This window comes from Hippopotamus amphibius, chromosome 7 (genome assembly GCF_030028045.1).
Source record: "Hippopotamus amphibius kiboko isolate mHipAmp2 chromosome 7, mHipAmp2.hap2, whole genome shotgun sequence".
In the NCBI taxonomy this organism is placed as follows: Eukaryota; Metazoa; Chordata; class Mammalia; order Artiodactyla; family Hippopotamidae; genus Hippopotamus; species Hippopotamus amphibius.
This window is the reverse complement of record NC_080192.1, coordinates 125,871,461-125,891,479: the sequence shown is the minus strand read 5'-3', so window position 1 is coordinate 125,891,479 and position 20,019 is coordinate 125,871,461. Positions and strand designations below refer to the sequence as shown.

General features: G+C 44.4%; 1 protein-coding gene across 1 annotated transcript in view; it reads right to left on the bottom strand.

Annotated features, from left to right (window-relative positions):
- ALK (ALK receptor tyrosine kinase) overlaps nucleotides 1-20,019 on the bottom strand; it is a 695,731-nt gene that overhangs the window by 173,762 nt on the left and 501,950 nt on the right. The window contains exon 5 of the mRNA XM_057743015.1: nucleotides 2,105-2,232. Within this exon, the coding sequence (XP_057598998.1) occupies nucleotides 2,105-2,232 (128 nt within the window). The remainder of the gene's footprint in view (nucleotides 1-2,104; nucleotides 2,233-20,019) is intronic.

Here is a 20,019-nt window from a genome sequence, read left to right as displayed (position 1 = left end):
TTTCCCTAGGGAATCAGATGCAGACTTCTTTTCTCCCCCCTTAAGAGAGTGTAGGGTCCTGCCAGATGAAACACTTTCTGGATCATTAGAGCAAGTTAGAGAGGTCAGCTCTCTTGGTTTCATAAGGGTAGAGAAGCAGAAAAGAAACACGTCTTCAACTGTGCAACAGATCACTGCGAATGTGACATAAACTGCAGAGGAAAAATTCTGCAGGGGAAAGGAAATTGTAGGAGTAAGGAAGGGAAAATGTGCACAACTGGCTGAGATCCTTCACAGGTACAAAGAATTTCTGCAGGAGTATTTGTGCTGGGCCTGATATCTGAAGTTCTGTACTCTGATTCCCTCTCCTGATGTCGTTCAAATGAGATTAGGCCAGTTCTGGGAACTAACACCTTTTCCCTGACACATTGCTGTTAATTGGCTCCATTTCAACACATGGCCTCTTTTGGACGGTACACAGACCCTTGACATCTGTGAGGACGGATGGTGTCCAGAGATGTTCACAAATCCCTCCGTTCGTGAGTACGGAAACATTTGTACAAGCTCCTGGCTTTCTCCCAAACCACATGTTTCTTGTACAGTGCCTCACATCACAGGCTAAGCAACTTTTCAACTTGAACTGAAGTTCAATCTATCATGTTATGGTGATTTCTCTTTTTCCCACACATAAACCAGTTTTTATTAAAGAAAACAAAACAAAACAAACCACTTTTTGCAAGTTCTTGCAAGGCCAGCATGAATGAAGAGCCACAGCACCGCAAGGAACTGCCTGGGGAGTGGGCTCCCTACCTAAGGGAGTCCCTGTTGTATACCAGTTCCAGATTCCAAACTGGGTCTCCGCCTGCACAGATGGCTGCGTGTTACGGGCCTTCACGGTTGTTCATGAACAGTCTAAATGGAGAGGTTAGGTCTGGGAGTGTCACAGGCTTCCTTCCTGTTCACACTTCATTCTTGGGCCTCCAGACCACAGGTTCCCTGGCACAGGTAAGTGTGCCCTTCCCAGTGAACCTCTGGGAAGAGGCAGGGACAGCAGGAGAACGGTGGCAACAAAAGCAACTTTTTTCCTGAAGATTTGTATAATTCAAGCTCATCTTGTATATCCTCTAGGTGTGGGAAATAATAAAGGATGTTTATAATTATGACCCTGGGTCTCCTGAAGAATCAAGGAAAGATCGACCTCATACTTGTATTGATGATCTATCTCATCCGGCATAACATCAGACTTGAGGCAATGTCTACTGAAAGATACGTATAAAATATGATCTTGAAAATAAGAATAGAAGATCAAAAACTCTGTAGAGGGAGGGGGAAATAAGATTATCAAAAAACTACACAGATATAATTACTGTGATTGAGTATTACATTTAGTTCAGAGTTTCCTGGCAACAAAGGCAAAAAGAAAAAAAAAATCAACAAGTTATTCTTCAGGAGAGAGGTGCCCTCTCTTGGTAATAAATCTTGAAATAAATTCACAATGTAGGGCTTATGCAAAAGGAATTCAACGACATAGCGGACCATGCCCTAATGATTTTTACAAAACAAGCAAAAAATTTCACATATAACCATTTCCCACATTGTTCCTTAATGACAGCTTAAATAAAATCATTAAAAATACTCTGTAAATTTTACGTCAGGAGAAAAAGTAAACTGCTAATTATTTTCAGGTTAGTGGGGTGGAGACATAGGTGAAACAAAAATGGCAGAATGCTGATAATCGTCGAAACTAGGCTGAGGATACACGGGGGCCCATTGCACTATTCTATTCATTTGTAAACATTTGAAAATTTCCACAAAACAAAACAAAACAAAACCACAGCTGAAAGCATTTGGCTGCCATGGAACTTAAGCTAATGTGCTATCAAATAAAGATTCTATTCTAATATTTGATAAAGTTTTAAGTTAAGCAGATGTAGTACTATACACAATCTTTGAAAATTGATCAGCTGGGTTATGAAGCACTTGGCAATATTCAGAATCTGACCCAAAGCACTGCAGACATTTCTATATAAGTGCGCACATTCCCAGCTAATCATGGAAGCAGGTTATTGACCCACTTAAGACAACAAGCTACCAAGGAGTGGAGAGGAAAGCCAGATTCACATACCTTCACTGCAGTTCTTCAGGGCAAAGAAGTCCACTGCAGACAAGCTTCGGTTTCCACTAGAGATGTATTCCAGGGCCACTCGGAACGGGTTCTCCGGGCGCCCAATTCTTCCCTGCAGCACGGTCCAACTGGTTGCATTGGAAAGCAGAGGGGAAAAGCATAGAAAAACAGTGATGAGAAACGGGCCTAACCTGCAGAGAGGTCCTGCCCCTGCACTGACTTCAGGGCCCACGTTGTTCATTCTGCACCAAGAGCTGGAACCCGAAGTGGCTCTGAGGACGGTGACTTTGACAGCAACACATATTTACATTTGTTTCCTTCTTGTCTGGCTAACTCAGAGACCCAATTCTTTTTTCTTTTTTTTTTTTGCATTCATTCTTTTTTTTTTTTAAAGCTCTTTATTGGAATATAATTGCTTCACACTGTTGTGCCAATTTTTGCTGTATAACAAAGTGCATCAGCTGTATTTATACATATATCCCCATATCCCCTCCCTCCCACAACTCCTTCCCACCCTCCCTATCCCAGCCCTCTAAGGCATCACCCATCATCGAGTTGATCTCCCTGTATTATGCAGCAGCTTCCCACGAGCTATCTATTTTACATTTGCTAGTGTCTATATGTCAGTTCTACTCCAGAGACCCAATTCTTAAACCCACTGTAGCCACTGGTGTTTCTTTTGTCATACTTTTTAGGCACCTGCAGACCTTTGGACTATTTCAGTAGCTAGTCTTACAGGAAAGAATATATATATAGCTGAGCAAATCCACCAGCAGAGTGAAGGAATCATCTTCCAAGCATTTATCAGTGTATTCACAATTATCTCTGGAAAGAATGCTTGGTTTTTGGAATTTCATCTGATCCCAAAGTCACAGAACCCTCAGGTTTGCTATATAGCTACTTAAGGGACGCTAGCAAGTGCTATTTATTTACTGCAGGAAAATTAAAGTGCACTGAAGCATGTATTTTGGGGTAAAAGTTACCTAAGATTGACGTGGACTCTGCAAAAAGGAGCAAACAGAAGAAGACGGAAGCAGGTCAAATGGTGAGCTCTGCCTCTACCTGTAATCAAGGATACTGACACCATTGGAGAACAGAGAATAAGCTAAATGAGCATTTTTACACCTCACTCAGGCTATTAACCTCTTGGAATAGCCTCCTGTCCCTGATTGGAGCATCAAATTTACTTTCCAACATTGATTCAGGTTTTTTTTTTTAGCATATAGAGTTATTTTGACAATTTTGTGTGGAGAATGGAAATTAAGTGGAATGTTTCATATTTTCTTTCCTTTTAAAGAAAAAATTTTATTGAGGTATAATTGATGTACAATAAATCGCATGTACAAAAGGGCAGAATCTGATGAACTTTGACACGTGGATACACCCATAAACTGTTCGCAATGTTTCGTAGTGTCTTACCACTAGGTTGGGCTTAGGTATGACAGTACACGTGCTAAGGAACTTAGGGAAAGACTAGCTTTCTGTTTAAAAACATTTCAAAGCAAACCCCAAATATGAAAAATACTAAAAATTCAGAAAATTTGGTAAAGGAAAGTCAAAGTCACCCAGAAGCTCATCCAGAGACTGCTGTGGAAACATCTCTGTGAACAGCCTTTTAGCTACAGTTTTACACGGATGAGGTCGTACACATAGATGCCCTCTGTGATTGCACGTTGCCACTCAATGGTAGGTCACAGGACAACAAATATAGATTACATGATCAGGTCAGTGATTGCATTTTTAATGATTTGTGTGTCGCTCCCTTACGATCACGCTGAGGCTAGCCCTCTGGGCTTATGTAAGTACTGCCTTAGAACAAATTCTTAGAACCTGGGTCAAAGTGTATGTAAATTTAAAACTCTGAGGATATTGTCAATCCTCCAAAAGGCATCCGAGGGCCTGTTTCTCCATTTGTTTGTTAACACTGGAGCCCATCACATCTTCTCCGTCTGTTAACTTTTGATGATGAAGGCACCGGCTAAGGCAATCTATGGTCTTTCAGGGGGGTGTTCCAGGATGGGGTTGTGTCTCTGGTCCCTGCCGTGTTGTTGGGCATGCAGCGGAGTCTGCTGAATGAAGAAGACATTTCTGTTCCCTTTCTATACCTTTCTGTAGTTAATTCAGATCCCTGGAGCCAGTGCCTCAGCCATTTAATAAAAGTGTATTAAGCTTCCTCACAATCGATGCTGTAGAAGGGATTATTGTGGTTGTAAAGTTTGTTCTCTATTACTGTACCCAACAGGATTTCTATCCAAAATAAAACCAGTGCAATTGAATAAGGAAAAGGAGGCTTTTCCACTTAAATGTGGGACTGTCAAAGAAAAAAAAAATATTTGAAAAGAAAATGTAAATGAGGGATTCTTATGGAAAAAAACAAACAGAGCAGAATTTTTCTTGTTCTTCTGAAAAATAAAGGACTCTATTTTTTTGAGGAAAGATGGTGATAAAAGGCATAACTATTCATATTCCTCCAAAATTGTAGCTTTCTGCTCTGAGGAATGATGGATTTTAATTCCAGGTACACAGTGGCCCTTGACAATGATTTCCATTTCTGTATTGGCACTAGCCCTCTGGAAAAACGTGTCAAGAGTTTTAGGAATTAGTTTCTGAGTTACTGATGCAATAACTTTTGTCTGAAATTCTCTGGCCTCCCATAGTTTACTGCTGCAACTTTAATAACTTTCAGAGCAGTTGCCAAACATGATTTTATAACCAGGGAAGTTGGGACTGAAAAAGGGCAAGCTTAGACCTAGGGTCAGATTTATTTAAGACACAGCCAAAAACGTGTGGAAAAAAAATCCAAGCTCTCTTTTCTCTTTGCCTCCATTTTCTTTGCTGACATCCCAGTGGTCATGAAACTTGCTCATTAGGGTCCTGTTTTCCTCTTTGGCTGGTGGCAACTCTACTTGTGTTTGCAAGGGGGAAGGTTATATTCTAACCTAGAGCCTCTTAGAGAGAAATGTGCGGCTGTATCCACGTGCTGGGTATTTGTGGCCATCTCAGCAGTGGTGCTTCGATCAATCAATATGACAGTGTGGGGAGTCCATCTGGACTTCAGGAAGCCAGAAGCACAGTGTGGACAGCCTGTCACCATCCATTATCTTCCAGTTGTCTCTCTGGAGCTCTCCACTTACAGTTTTGGCTCTGCCCACCATTTGCCTGATGACTTTGAACAAGGCACTTTACTCCAAATGCCTGAAATTTTGGATGTTTTTTGATCAACTGCATTCTCAACCACAGAAAGTGTCTGCAACTTTGTGTGAATTTGCTGAGAAAAACACTGACTACACATTTTTTGCTGAGTGGCCACATCGTAATAAGTAAATCAGAGTCCATTAGAAAAGGCAGGGGGATTGGTTTGTGAATATCAAGGTCCATTTCTGACCTGGAGGCTGGAAGTAGTATATTCAAAGGCCACCAACTTGGGAGCTGAGTCCCAGATTCTGTTCCTGGATTTGCAGGGGGTAAGGTAAGTCCTGGCACCTCCTTGGGTTTTAGTTTCTTCATTAGCGAAATGCAGCCATTGAATTAAAAGTTCTCCAAGGTGTCATACTGATATGATGCCTGTGCTTTTCTAGCAAATTTCCCGAGTCCAAGTGACAAAACACTCTACCAAAACCCTAAAAGCTTCAATAGACTGATAATATTCTACAGAAGGTGGAAGAAGAATGACTAAAGAACCACAGACGTATTTCTCCAAAGAGACTCAGTTCCATCCCCTCAGAGAAATGGAGAGACTTGCTCAAGGTCACACATTTGGTTACCTGCAGACCAAGATTAAAATTAAATATATTATTGCTCCACGACTGTAAGAACAGGAGACAATGCGACCCATGGACCAGTCTGTATATTGGGTCACATTTCATATCACTAGAATCACAGAGATAAAGAAGGATATGTTGACCTAGCATTGCTACAGGGAATCACCAGTCTGGGCTTTGAGGACAGTCAGGCCAGTCAGACGGTGAAATACATTGTCATAAAATGCACACACAAAACAGACAAACAAAAAAATCCTAAGAAGATCTGACGTGGAAACAAAAAGAATCTCTAAGGTTCCACCGCTCCATACCAGGTTAGTCTCTACACGTTTAAAGGAAACTGTCTGGCACCTCTGATGGGAGGCAAGCTGCTGATGAGATTGAAGGGTTGGCAGCATGTCTCAAAAGGATGAAAGCACCGAGTTATTTTAAGGCCAGAATGAAGGGGCACTTTCTGACAGCACTTGAGGGCCATGGATGACAGTTGACAAGACAGAGGAACGTGTATGACTTCCCTGCTGTGTGATATTCCAATAGGCATGATGTTGACGTAGGGCTGCTCACAAAAGTGAGCCCCCAAATCTACATGCTAGTCAATGGAATGCCTTTCTGAGATGGTTTTAGCTGCTGCAGTATCAGGAGGCTTACATTCAATTCTCAGCTCCACCACCTACTAAGTGATCTTAGGCAAATGATGTAATTTTTCTGACCTCCTGTTTCCTTATTTTTAAGGTGGAAATCATAACGCCCAGCTTGCTGGATTGCTGTGAGGATTTGTGAGAAGGATGTACACAAAGGAACATCCTTGTTGGGGCTCAATAAATGGGAGCTATTCTTACAGAAGAGCAGAACTTTTTTCATGGAATGCACTGGTCCATGAAACTGTCTGCATCTCAATTCATTTACAAGATTCAAGTGGGAGAGGAATGTAGGTAAAAGAAGGTAAGAAAGGCATTAGCAATTTATAAATAGCAGCCACCTTTTGTTTAAGCCAGGAAAATTTTTTAGTTAAAAGAAATTATGTTGAAACACCGCTACAACAAAATATATTAGGACTGGACTATGATAGCAGATCAACATTCTGCCCAGAACTCTCTAAAGGGCCCCATTTCACTTTGGAGTAAACTCCTCTTATGTACCTTTGCCTCTTTCTGTAGCATGTGAAAAGATGCTTTGTGTCCAGATTTTGGTCTAGAATTTGTTGAATTTAATTCCATTTCTCAGGTATTTATTGGTGCATTGTTGCACACTAGATAATGTAGTAAATGCTCTGGGGATCCTTAGAGTTTAGAATTTAGCTGTACACTCAAGGAGCTTACAGACTAGTGAGAAAAAGTATGCACCAAACTCTAGAGTGAATGGCAGTATAGAGGAGCTGAGTGAGTGGCATAGGCACTAAGTACTATTGAATCATAGATGGCAAAGTGATGTCTCAGATCCAGTGATCAGGAGAGGGCAACCTGAGGATGGGTTACGAAGAAAGGGCAGGAACTGGGAAAAGAGCAGTGCAGAAGGAGAGGCTGGCATGAGCACATGCGCAGAGCCCACACAGACTACGTACTCAGGAGACAGGTGGTCCTGTCTGGTGGGAGTCAATGTTCTTTGCTAATTTTTATAGAAAGGAGGTATTCTGTGTCTTGCCATGCTCCCTCACTCCCCTCAACCTCCACCTCCTTAAAGCCAGGGTGATGGGTCATTCATCATTATGTCTCCAGTGCCTGACACAGTTTAGACACTCAACAAATATTTGTTCAATGAGAGAACAAATGCATGAACAGATTTCTGTTAAATCAGACAAGATTCTACATTCTTGGCCAAATATATTATAGTGGAGTTGAGTTAATCTGAAAGGTCAAGTCAATTCATTATTGTTAGCTGTCATCCAGTCAAGTGGTAAAGACCATTCAAGTGGTCTTCCCTGTTTGGAGGAACCTAAGGACTGGGGGATTTGGGGAGTTGAAGGAAGTTTGGGGGTGGATTCATTGTACAGCTTTTGGCTCCGCATTTATGCACAGGTTCCATCTTTAAAGAGGCAGGGCCATGGGAAACCATCAAACTAGCTTAAGAGCTAGTCTACCCAAGGACCTAGGATCCAAAGACGGAATCAGAGAATTATAGTAATTGAGACGTGGAGAGGATCTAAGTGCTCATCTAGGAGAGTTCCCACCTTATGCATCATCATTCTCTACAACACAGGTCAGCCTTGAACCCTGCGATATGAATATTAACAAGAGCAACAATCACAGTGATAATAACAACAGCACTAGCAACGTGAACAGTTAACATTTACTGAAGGCCTATTGTATTCTCCGCTTCTAGTTGAGTTCCAAACCCAGCTTCATGTGACTCCACAGTCCCTACAAACATCCTCTTAAACTGTCTCTTTCAAGCTTTTTGAAGTTAGAGACCATGTCTTCCTGAGCCTTTCTTTCGCATTCTGGCCCTGGTGAACATGGTTGGGGATCTGAAGGTCATCCTCTCGTTCTATAGTGGCTACTAGGGCCAAGTCATTCAGGTGGCAACTAACCCCTTGCTGGGATAGCCAAGCTCGTGGGCTAAGTTGAGGATGATGGAAACCACACACGTCAGACAACCAGCCACGTCCTTTTCACACGGAGCTCAGTCACATGATTATTATTGTTACTGAGCATAACACTGTCAAGGCTCAGGCCACACAGCTGACATTCCTCCACATGTCCCTTTGCTAAGACTCTGTCTTGACAAGTGTCCAGACGTGGGTGTGAAGGTGTGAAGATTTGTTAGAAATAAGGAACTGAGGCTGTGGGAGCTCATCTAGATCAATATAAAGAAAAGAAAAGTCAATTGCACTTTTCTCCCTAATCTTATCCTAAAGGAAAGAAACCCACATAACTTTCAAGGTTTTTTAAAAATAGACCTTGTAGTAATTCTGTAGCAAATATAAACCACTCAGCACTATTTTTTATTGTTTCCATTAAATCAGCCTGCATTTAAAGCATTTTTATGGGAGATAGCAGGGGGAAAAATGCCAGATCAATGTAAATTTTACTGTAGAGTCCTTTGTTGCTAGTTAATTTTCTGTGATAATAGTAACACTTGGTATGTGGCGTTGGGTCCTTTATCCGAGTAGCCAAGTAGCCGTAGCTTTGTTATTCCTTGCCCTTCAAAATTTTGCGGAAGTTAGATGCATGTGCCCTGGAGAGGATCAGATCTGGATGGAAACTAGATTTCAGATTGACTCAGGATATGGCTCCCACCAGCCTGTGGTGGAAAAGAGCTGCCCTGAGGCTGAGGGTGGCCTCTGGCTCTGCTGGAGGGGAGCTGTGGGAGCAGAGGGGTGCTAGGCAGGGCTGGGCTCCCTGGGGCCACAGTGGACTCGGTTGAGGCCTTCGTATTGGCAGCTGGAAAGCAGTTTCGATTTTTATCAGAGATACTGTGTGGGTGACAGGGATCTAGAAGGTGGCCCAGCTTTCCCGAGGTGGGAGCTAGGAAAATGTTCCCAAACCGCGTTTCCCCTCATTCTTCTGTCATGCTTTTGAGCAAAGAAAAAAGTTGAATGGTTTTGGGCTCTTTTCCTGGTCTCTCTTTAGCTTCTTCTAATTTTACCTTCTTCCTTCCTTTCCTCCCTCCCTCCCTCCCTCCCACCCTTCCTTCCTTCCTTCTTCCTTCACTCCCTCCCTTCCCTTTTTCTTTCCTTCCTTCAGGAGAAATACATCCATTAAGAGCACAAACTTTGCAGGCAGACTTCCAGTCTTATAATCTCAATTCTGCCTCTTACTGACTGTGACCTCTGGTCAGCTACCTACCTAACCTCTCTGTGCCCCAAGTCCCATCATTAAGAAGTGGGGATAATAATAGGACCTTATAGGGGTGTGGTGAAGACCATGTGGGTTAAGACATGTATAGTACTTAGCTGACATTCAGTAAGCATTAGCTAATACTGTTATTATTATGTTAGGGTTTCTTTTCTCTCCACTCACTTTGGCAGGTGACCTTACAAAGATGACCTTACAAGCCATCTTGTAAAGATGACTTTACAAGAAGGTGAAATAGGAAACTGTGTGTGATGGGATTTCAGGAATTTGGGCAGAGCCTCCCACCCCAGAACACCAAAACTTTTGGGATTCCTTCCAGTCTCACATGTGGAGATGAAGAGACAAGTGCACAAATGCAGATGCCCCAGGGAACACTGTGCCGGGCACTTCATGTACATTTCCCTTACTTGTGTGTGTGTGTGTGTGTGTGTGTGTGTGTGTGTGTGTGTGTGTTCATTTACAATCTGCTTCATTCCAGAAAGGACTTAAGGCAGCTATTTTACTTTATCTCATTTAATTTTCACAATAAATGCATGAGACAGATATTATCATCCCGTTTTATGAGAGAAAGTTGAGGCTCAAAGAGCTTATAAACTTGCCCATGTAGTAAATGATGAGGTGATATGACCCAAGACGATTTATCTTCAAAACTGTTGCTCTTTCTACTATATTGCACGTGGGTGTAAATTTATGCTAAAAAATGTAAATAACTAGTTTTTTAGAAGAGCTTTTAGTGAGTCAGGGATGGCTAGTATGTGAAGAATAGTAGTGCTCAGAAAAGGCTGTATCCAAGAAATATTTTGGCTTCTCCCAGTGCTGCCCCAGGCTATCTTACTCCTTCTCTCCTCAAGTTCCACATTGTCATAAACAGGTTGGAATACACGGGCTTGTGGGAGGCAGACATCCACCCTGGTCCCTGGCTGAGAGTTTTTTTTCTGCCTTCTATATCCCAGGCCATGAAAAGGAGACTGAGAGTCGACCTCTGCAGACCTCACCCCTAAATCACTGGGGGTGGGGCGAAGAGTAGACTGATTATAGCCACAGTTGCAAGAAAAAATGTTAGTAGAAGAAATGTTCTTAAATGACATCCCTGTGACCAGTTTGCTTGCCGGATTAGCATAATCTCTACATTTTATTTTCAATGGAACACCCTGTGCTTTGAATGGTTAAGGTTACTGAATGTTCAAGGTTATCCTCCACCCCATCAATTGAGTTAGTTTAGCTTAGTCCCAATTCTGTTTATGTCAATTGTTCTCATTAAGTTGATACAACATGAGTAAGACAAATTGGAATTACTTGTGAAGACTAGTAGAGGTAAGTCACTAAAAATAATTGCGGTCTAATTAGATGCAAATGGGACAACAGAAAAGATCAAGGAAAAAACCTTAAAAATCCCGAAAACCTGCAAGTCGGTTTACAAGTGTTCTAAAATTATTTCCATTTTAAAGAAACTGAAACTGAAAATCGAGGATGTAGTGTCATGGTGTCATGAATGTATGTGATTTATTCAGAAAGACAACCTAGAATTCAGAACTCCCAATCAACAGGCGCACACTGGAAGCAAAGGCCTTGGCCCTACAGCAAGAGACTGGCGAATTAGCGTATGTTCGGAAACTGCAAGTTAAAATAAGATGTTTAAAGGTGTAAGTTGATTCTAAAGCAACTAATGGTCTCAAGCTTATTGTCTAAGAACATTTCTTTGCTCTAGTTTGTATTTAAAAATACACAGAGGTTCACGAGTGTTTTTCTTCTTTTTAAAGGAGGGAACACTGATTATTTAGGAAAAAAATCAAGTGAGAGAAAACGTCTTCAAATCAGAAGTAGTGAGCCTGAGAATCTTGAAGTTCCCCTTCCTGTTTCTCTGAATTTGGATTAGGTCCCATACAAGTCCTACCTCCTCCAGCATCCCTGAACCTCCCCCATCAGGCGGCTGCAGAGGGACCCAGCTGGATTCTGGGCAGGAGAAGTGAGAAGAGAGAGTTTGGTTGGTGCTGGAATCCCAGAAGATATCATTTAAAATTACAGAAGGGAGCACAAGAGGGGATCCAAGCGGCAGTCCCCACTCTACAGATTTATCAGACAGTCTCTCTGGCAGGGTGGGTGGTAGATTTTCTCTGAGTAGAGGCCCAGGTGATCATTTTGCCTTTGGGATTGTTTCTGCAAGGAGATTTAGTGACATCACCCACCAGCAGCCAGTGGGAATCTGGATTCTGGTTTCCGAACTTTCTCTTCCTTCCAATAACTTTTTACACCATCTGTTCTCTTCAAATACAGTCCTTTTTTCCAAGCCAACTCAATGCAGTTAGTTCTTGTTTTTTTTTTTTTTTTTTTTTTTTTTTTTTTTTTTTTTTTTTTTTTTTTTGGCACACGGGCTTAGTTGCTCCGTGGCATGTGGGATCTTCCTGGAGCTAGGATCGAACCCGTGACCTCTGCAGTGGCAGGCGGATTCTTAACCACTGCGCCACCTAGGAAGCCCTTAGTTCTTGTGTTTTTGTTTTTGTTTTAAATACATCCTCCCCAGAGCCAGATAAAGAAATATAAAGACAACATTGAAACCTGAAATGTGGCCATTTTCTGGCGGATCCTTCTTCAGCCCGGTCTGCCTCCAGCTCGGGCCCTGAGTCCTGAGTGGGGCTGGGGTGGAGGACTTCATCCTGTATCCCCGCCTCGAAGCCCAGCATTTCCTAGGCCCGGAAGCTGTCCTCTGCCTGGGTTCAGATGACAGCTAGTCTCCCATCCTGCTCCCTAGAGAGCCAGGCTAAATGCCATTTAATGCGTTAACGTATTGATTGGTTCAAAATGAACTCAAGCCTCTGTGCCAAGCAAAATGCTGACGCCCACGCCCAGAGGCTCCATTCCAGTCATAAATCTCTGGCCAAGCCGGACCACTGTGCTGAAACTGTATACACAGTAGGATAGACCTGGCCATAAACTGCGGCCCTGTAAGCAAATTCTGGGGCTGGGATAGTGGTCAGCTGGAAAACGATGGAGGGGCCTGGCCAGGTGGGGTCAGGACAGCCCACAGGTTTGTCCCCACTACAGATGATCCCCCATTTTACACTCTGCTCCTGTCCTGCGCCTTTGCTGGGTGCCATCCAGGGGTGTGGAGGCACCTGCCAGAGGTGCTGATGGATCATATCCCGAGCCCCTTGGCACAGAGAGGCTCAGTGGCCCTGCTGCAGCACCTAAACTGCACTGTGGCATGCAGAGCAGATGATGATGTTACTGTGGGGCTGCAAGATGTAAATCTGGCATGAATCTTGGAAATCTTGGAAATCACCATGTTTAATCCTCTCATGTGGCAGAGAAGGACTGAGGCCTGAACAATTTTCCTCTACTCTGCAGACAGAGGTGGGTTCTATTCTATACATTGTGTCTGCAATAACTTATTTAAAACTCAAACCTGACCATGTTCTCCATCTCCCTCAAGATCCACCTCTGGTTTCCTGCACATGCCAGGGCTCTTTCCTGCCCCTGTGCATGTGCTCAGGGGGTTCCCTGGACCCAGAGTCCCTTTTCTGTGCTTTCTCTAATGGGCTGTTCTTCATTGATGAGGGACTCCAGCTCCCAAGTTGGACCAGGTGACTGGTATAGGGGAGCAAGGGCAAGATGTGCCTGACTCTGCCTGAGGCATTTTTTGAAAATCTTCTTGGAGGAAGTGACATTTGTTATTTTTGGCTGGTCCACTCTGGTCCTAGAAGGGATATTCAGAAATAGTGGTGTTTTGTGTTGAATTGTGTCCCTCCAAAAAGCTATGTTGAAGTCCTAACCCCCAGTGCCTCAGAATGTGGCTTTATTTGGTAATAGAGTCTTTAGAAAGGTAATCAAGTTAAAATGAGGTCATCAGGGTGGGCCCTAATCCAATATGACCATGTTGTTGTAATAAGGGGAAATTTGGACACAGAGACAGACACACACACAGGAAGAATGCCATGTGAAGATGAAGGCAGAGGTTTGGGGCGGTGCATCTACAAGCCACGGAATTCCAAAGATTGCCAACAAACCACCAGAAACTAGGAGAGAGGCGTTCTCCCTCACAGCTCCCAGAAGGAACCAGCCCTGGCGACACCCTGAGCTTGGACTTCTAGAACTGTGAGACAATAAAGGTTTGTTGTTTAAGTCACCCAGTTTATTATACTTTGTACTTTTTCATGGTAGCCCTAGCAAACGAATACAGGTGGATAGTTCAAAATCATCCCCACTAGAATCTAAGTTGGTGCAGCCATTATGGAAAACAGTATGGAGGTTCCTCAGAAAACTAAAAATAATCCAGTGATCCCACTCCTGGGCATATATCCAGACAAAACTCTAATTCAAAAAGATACATGCACCCCCATATTCATAGCAGCACTATTCATGATAGCCAAGACATGGAAACAACCTAAATGTCCACTGACAGATGAATGGATAAAGAAGATGTGGTGCACATGTACAATGGAATACAACTCAGCCATAAAAAAGAAAGAAATCGTGCCATTTGCAGCAACAGGGATGCAATTAGAGATTATCATGGAAATAAAGTAAGTCAGAAAGAGAAAGACAAATACATTATGATATCACTGATATGTGGAACCTAAAACAGGACACAAATGAATCTATCTACGAAACAGAAATAGACTCACGGACATAGAGGACAGACTTGTGTTTGCCAAGGCGGAGGGGGTCAGGGGAGGGATGGAGTGGGAGGCTAGGGTTAGCAGATATAAGCTATTATATATGGAATGGATAAACAATAAGGTCCTACTGTATAGCACAGAGAACTATATTCAGTATCCTATGGTGAATCATAATGGAAAAGAAAAAACAAAAACCCCACTAAGTGGAGAAACAAACTTTAAAATATTTTCACCAACTGTGGGTGATGAACGGCATCATCTTTCTATGCGACGACCCCCACCACGGACGGGCAGCCCACAGGCTGCTGAGAAAACAACTCATTTCTCTCAAAGGAGCCCCATTTTCCTTGGGGCCAGAGGGAGCGCTGGACATTTTCCTACACATTTACCTCTGCCTCCCAGATGAACAATATCACCTTCACCTTCGGGGAGGCCCCACTTTAGAATGATACTAGGAAGTGCTTGCTAATAACCCAGGAATCATGGGCCCATTAGATTCGCCTGGGTAGTGCTCATACCTTTAAGCCATGCTTGAGGAAACTAATGGAATTTGAACTTCAGGATTCTACTGTGTCAGCCATGTGGGAGCTTTCCAGAACGTAGCAGACAGAACCGCTTAAGAGGCTCTGAGATTGTGCCAATCGTATGTTCACCTGGGAGCCAATTTCTGGGCTGAAATTTCCACTACCAATTTTCACATGACATTAAAGGGTCAGCTCAAAAGAGTGACCTGGAACTTTGAAGGGATGCTGAGCCTGCACTAGAAGCAGAGCACATGGGAAGCAGAACCAGAAAGATTTGGGCTGAGGTTGGGGTGGGCAGGAATCCCCAGGTGTGGGGCCAGGCTTTCCTCCCACCTCTGATTTCATCTTGGACTTTGAATACTCACAATAAGAAAGCCTTGAACCCTCAGAATCTTTTGACACTGTCCCTGGCCCTATACACTGGAAAGGGTGGGCTCCCTGTTTTCCCTTCAGTGGTCTATTTAATCAATAAGGGTTTGGGTAACAGTCACCTGTAAGGCAGGAATAGCCCATCTTCCTTTACCTGCCTCCCAAGAGATGTATGCAGAGTGTCTTAGAAAGGGCTACCTGGATATCCATTGTATTACAAACATCACCATAGCCACCAGTAAGCCTGCAATACAGTCTTCTTAAAACCAAAGCAAGCAGAGACCTCCAAAGAGTCAATAAAAACTGACTCCTGGGGATGAGGCTGTAAGACCCATCTATTTGCTCGGGCCTTGTACTGATAGATCATTGGAGCTGGAGCCTATCCAATTGTTTGGCATGTTTCTCATGGAACACAGAGGACAAGCAGAGCCCTTTTCTCCTCCCCAGCCTAAGGCACCCTCAAAGGACAGAGGACTGCAGGAGTGGATGGTGACAAAGGCTGGGGAGACGAAGTCCAGCAAAAGACCTCCTGGCTCACGTGAGCATTGTGGGTGGTTCCAAAGCTCTGCCGACACCTTGCAGCTCGTTCAGAGACATCGTTCAAAACAGCCTGAGCCTTTGATCACAGGGGCTGGTGGCCTCTGCACCGAGCAGGAGGCAGACACTCATCTCTGGCTCTTCAAGCTCAGAGTGGAGGCTGGGTTGCAGGTGCTGCTGTGGGTAGATCCTGAAGGGTGTAGAAGGGATTTGTGGTCTGCTAGCTTCTCTGGCTTTGGCAACCTGCCAGTGGTGTCATTCAGCAATGATAGTAATAATTGTTATATTGCTATTAGATTATTATAATTGTTATAATGGCAACCACTCCTTGAACATGAAGGAACTCTTCACAGCCATCTCAGTTAATCCTCTTAGGGGCTATGAGAGGTAGGAGTTGGTGCCCCATCGTACAGATGAGGAAACTAAAATTCCAGCAGGTGAATTATCTTGCTCTCGATTTAGCAAGCAACATTTAGTAAGCTGAGATTCAAACTCAGGCCTGTCAAACTCCAAGTCCATGGCTGTCTCTCTATGCCCTGGTTTCCCACAGAAGCAGGATGCAATCTGGGCTGCTGTAGGAGATGGGGGAGGATGGCCTGAGATGCTCAGAGATCCTACAACTTCAGAGCTGAGAGGTATCCCAGAGATGACTGAAACAGAGTAGTTCCTTGAGGGTCCACTGTGTGCAGAGCGCAGAACTTCCTGTGTGTATCAGGAGATCGAGACCTGAGATGGGCTCAGGGTGAAGATGGACCCCCCGTCCGGAATCCTCAGGCGCACAGGGTGAGTGCTTCTCGGGGCAGCCATGGGACTGCTGCCTCAGCACACTGGCTCCCATCTGAAGGGCTCTATGTTTCCACACACACCCTCTCCTCTGATTCTTACAGCCCCCCTGGGGGACAAGCACACAGGTGCTCTTATCCTCTGTCCCATAGCCAGGTAGAGTGGAATAAAGGGACTCAGAGGACTAGCTAGAAAGTGCCAGAGCTTGGTCTTGTGATTCCCAGGCTGGTGCTCTCTTCTCCACCCCTTGAAAACTCAGAAATAGGAAGGGCCTCGGCGTGTGGGGTTAGCTGCCGTGATGTCTGCCCGACATTGGTACATGTGGAGACTTGCTGATGATGTTCTCCTATTTCTAGAGCCATCCCTTGGCAGGGGCCTGAGAGGCATGGGGGGTGGGGTGGGAAAAATCTGAGTTGGGAGCCTCCGCTTTCCCTGGCATTTTTACATGGGTAAAAGTAAACATCAGTTCTTGTCGGACAGGGACAGTATATAACTCTTCCCATTTTACGGATGAGACAATTGAGGCACGAAAAGCAGAAGCAAATGGAAGCCAGTTTTTTTTAACAGAAAAAGATCACAGATGCTAGAATCCTAGGACCAGTATCTGACACCTAATCCTTGTTGCCTCTTACTGAACTGAGTAAAGGTAACTGGGGCCCCTTAGTCCTCACCTATGACTTGGCGCTGTATGTTTGTGGTTTGTGAGCAGGTGCCTAGGGTGGACTGGGGCTGAAGTCCCATATTGACTTAAATCGTGTCACTGTATCCTTTAGTATCAAGTACATCATTTAATTTAAAAGATCTTATTACTGCTTTTTTTCCTTTATTTTAAAATTCTTTTGAGCATGCACATATACTCCTGTTGATCTGATATCAGATATTAGTAAGATTTAATATTTTATTTTTAAATGAGTAATATGTATAAGTTGCTATGTTAATAGTACCCCCAATGAATCATTTTGCCCACAAGATGACTGCACTCTGTTTGGAGATGCATCTTAGTCCATTGCCTTGCTAGACCAACACCTCTACGGTGATGAAGGCTCTTCGTGCTTTGGTCCAGTCCACTAATTGCCTTCTAATAGGCCATGCCTGCCAGTGCAGGCAATCCCTATGTACCTGTGAAGGGCGGCTGACAGAGGGCCTGGGGTACCTCCTTGCCAAGGTCGGGGAGTCTCATTCCCTCTTGGCTGCCTCGACCCAAGGTCAGGACTTGGAGCATCAGCATATGAGACCCTGAGTCCTGGGTTTTCTCTTTTCCTCCCAAGACTCTTTGGTGAATCCCCCTTTCCCAGTCTGAACTCTGTCCCCCACCCAGCCCACTGTCAAACAGAAGCAAATGTTTTTGGCCCAGCATCTTTCAGCAATTGGTGACTCTGGATACAGAGCTGTGCATTTCTTCCATACAAATTGCTGTCACCAGATATAAAGCAACTAGTGACATCTCAGAGGTGGCTCCTTTAGCTACTCCTGCCTCCAGCATTCTGTCTTAGCCCCTTCACTACACCCTGGTCCAGCTGGGTGTTTGGAAAGAGGGTAAGAGCTTGCTGTCACTCCAGCTCTTCTCTGTGACACGGCTGCCCCTTACAGGCTGCTCCTGTTATCTTCGTTCTGTCCTTGGCGGTGGTGGTGGTGGTGGGGTCCCTTTCCAATGCTGCACAAAGATAGCATTTGCTTTACATTCCCCAAAACATCACAGGGTTAGGGCTCAGTTGAAGGATCTCTCCCCTCCTGACCCTCCCACCCAAATCCTCAAATCATATTCCTTTAAGCTATTTCCCATGGAAAAATCCCCAATATCATTCACCTGTTTCCAGAATTGTACAGTCTTCACAACAAGCTGGTGGGACATGCACAGCCTAACGCATTCATTTCCTGCTTCTTACTGAGGAGTGGGGGGGAGGGGGCAGAGGTAGATGGAGGTATGATCCCTAACTCACAACTCCCTGTAAGGGGAGATCCCTAAGAACCCCCAGGTTCCTTGGTGCGACTGCTTGTTAGACCACCACGTCCATCTTCAGACTGGACCCATGGCTAAAGCCGCACATGCAGGATGCCTAAAGGAGGCGACACAAGTTGAGTATTCAGACTGGCCCAATCCCGGGGGCCACTGTGTGGAAATAATTGAAGTCTTTTAACAGAGGTGTCTAAGAGAGCGATTAAAAGGGAATTGCAATTATCGAGCCCAGAGGTAACATTTCAGAACTGGCCCATAAATCCTGATTTGACATGAAATTTAAAACTCCCCAATGGTCTCCAATGCTGTATTAAAAGGGCTTTAATACTAAGAGGTAGAAATAATGAATGATAATCAGGGTGTTGTTTCTGGGAGTAGGGGCAGCTCTGAGGGCCAGGCTGGCAGGGAACCAGAGATTTGCAATTGGTTGTGTTTTACATCCCTTACTTCAGGAGGGAGCAGTGCAGGAAGGGAGGGCGGGCTTGGCAGAGGGGTGTTGAGTGAAAACGCAGAGCCATTCGCCAGTGCACTCCGGCTCCAGCTCTGCTGAAAACCAGGGGTGCAGTTGGCCCTGTCTGTGACACAGCTGCTCTGCGCCAGGCCCTGCAGGGAGCAGCTGCCAAGTGAGGTCTGGGCCAGGAGCTGACCTGGACGGGCAGCACGGCCCCGAGGAAGAGCGCTGGGTTGAGAGTCCAGAGATCCTGTCTTGAGATCCCGCTGTTTCGCGGGCTGGGGGGTTGGCCAAGTCACCTCACCTCTCTGCTCATGCTTCCTCTATTTCATTGGCTTCCTCACAGGATTGTTGGAAGGACTACATGGTAGAATGAATAGGAGAGTGCTTTGAAAATATGTGATATAGATATAGATATATTATAATAGATTTCTACCGTTTTGATATCTGGTACTTGCTTCGATGTGGTCATTCTCTGGACGTATTTTAAGTTTGTTTCCCTTACAATCTGTCGACAAAAATGCAGCTAGATGACTCCTGAAGCTCCTTTCAGCTCCTGGATACTAGGATGATGGTGGTGCCTTGCGCTGGTTTGGCGGATGCAGCGAATGCTGGCCAGCCCTCCCTAGGATTTGGTTCCGCACCTGCCGCCCCTTAGGGCATTGTCTTCTCAGGCGCCGCAGGACACCATGGCTTTATGTTAACTTGTAATCAATCAGAATCTTCCTCCCTTCCCACCCCTCTCTAATCCTCTTCCCGCAAATTGTTTCCAAGCCAGATTTTCCAGATCTTACAGGTTGTGGCTCAAAGCAGCAGGTTGTTTTGAACGTGAGCGCAGGAGCATCACATTTCCTGCAGCAAGTTTTAACTGGTTTGGTTTCCAGAATTTAGAATCTGTAGTATTAGCCCTCCTACCAAGCTTGGTGTCATCAGCAGACCAGCCCCTCTATGAAGAGAGATCATGAACATGTAGCTTCTAGGACTGTGGCCGGAATGTCAGAGGTCAGAACGAAAGTTGATTCCCTCTCTGTCACCTTCCGGCCATGCATTAAAAACATGGAAGAGTCAAAGGTCAAGGCAGAGCCCTTTCTCATTTCCCTCAGAAACACCTTTCAGATGGACA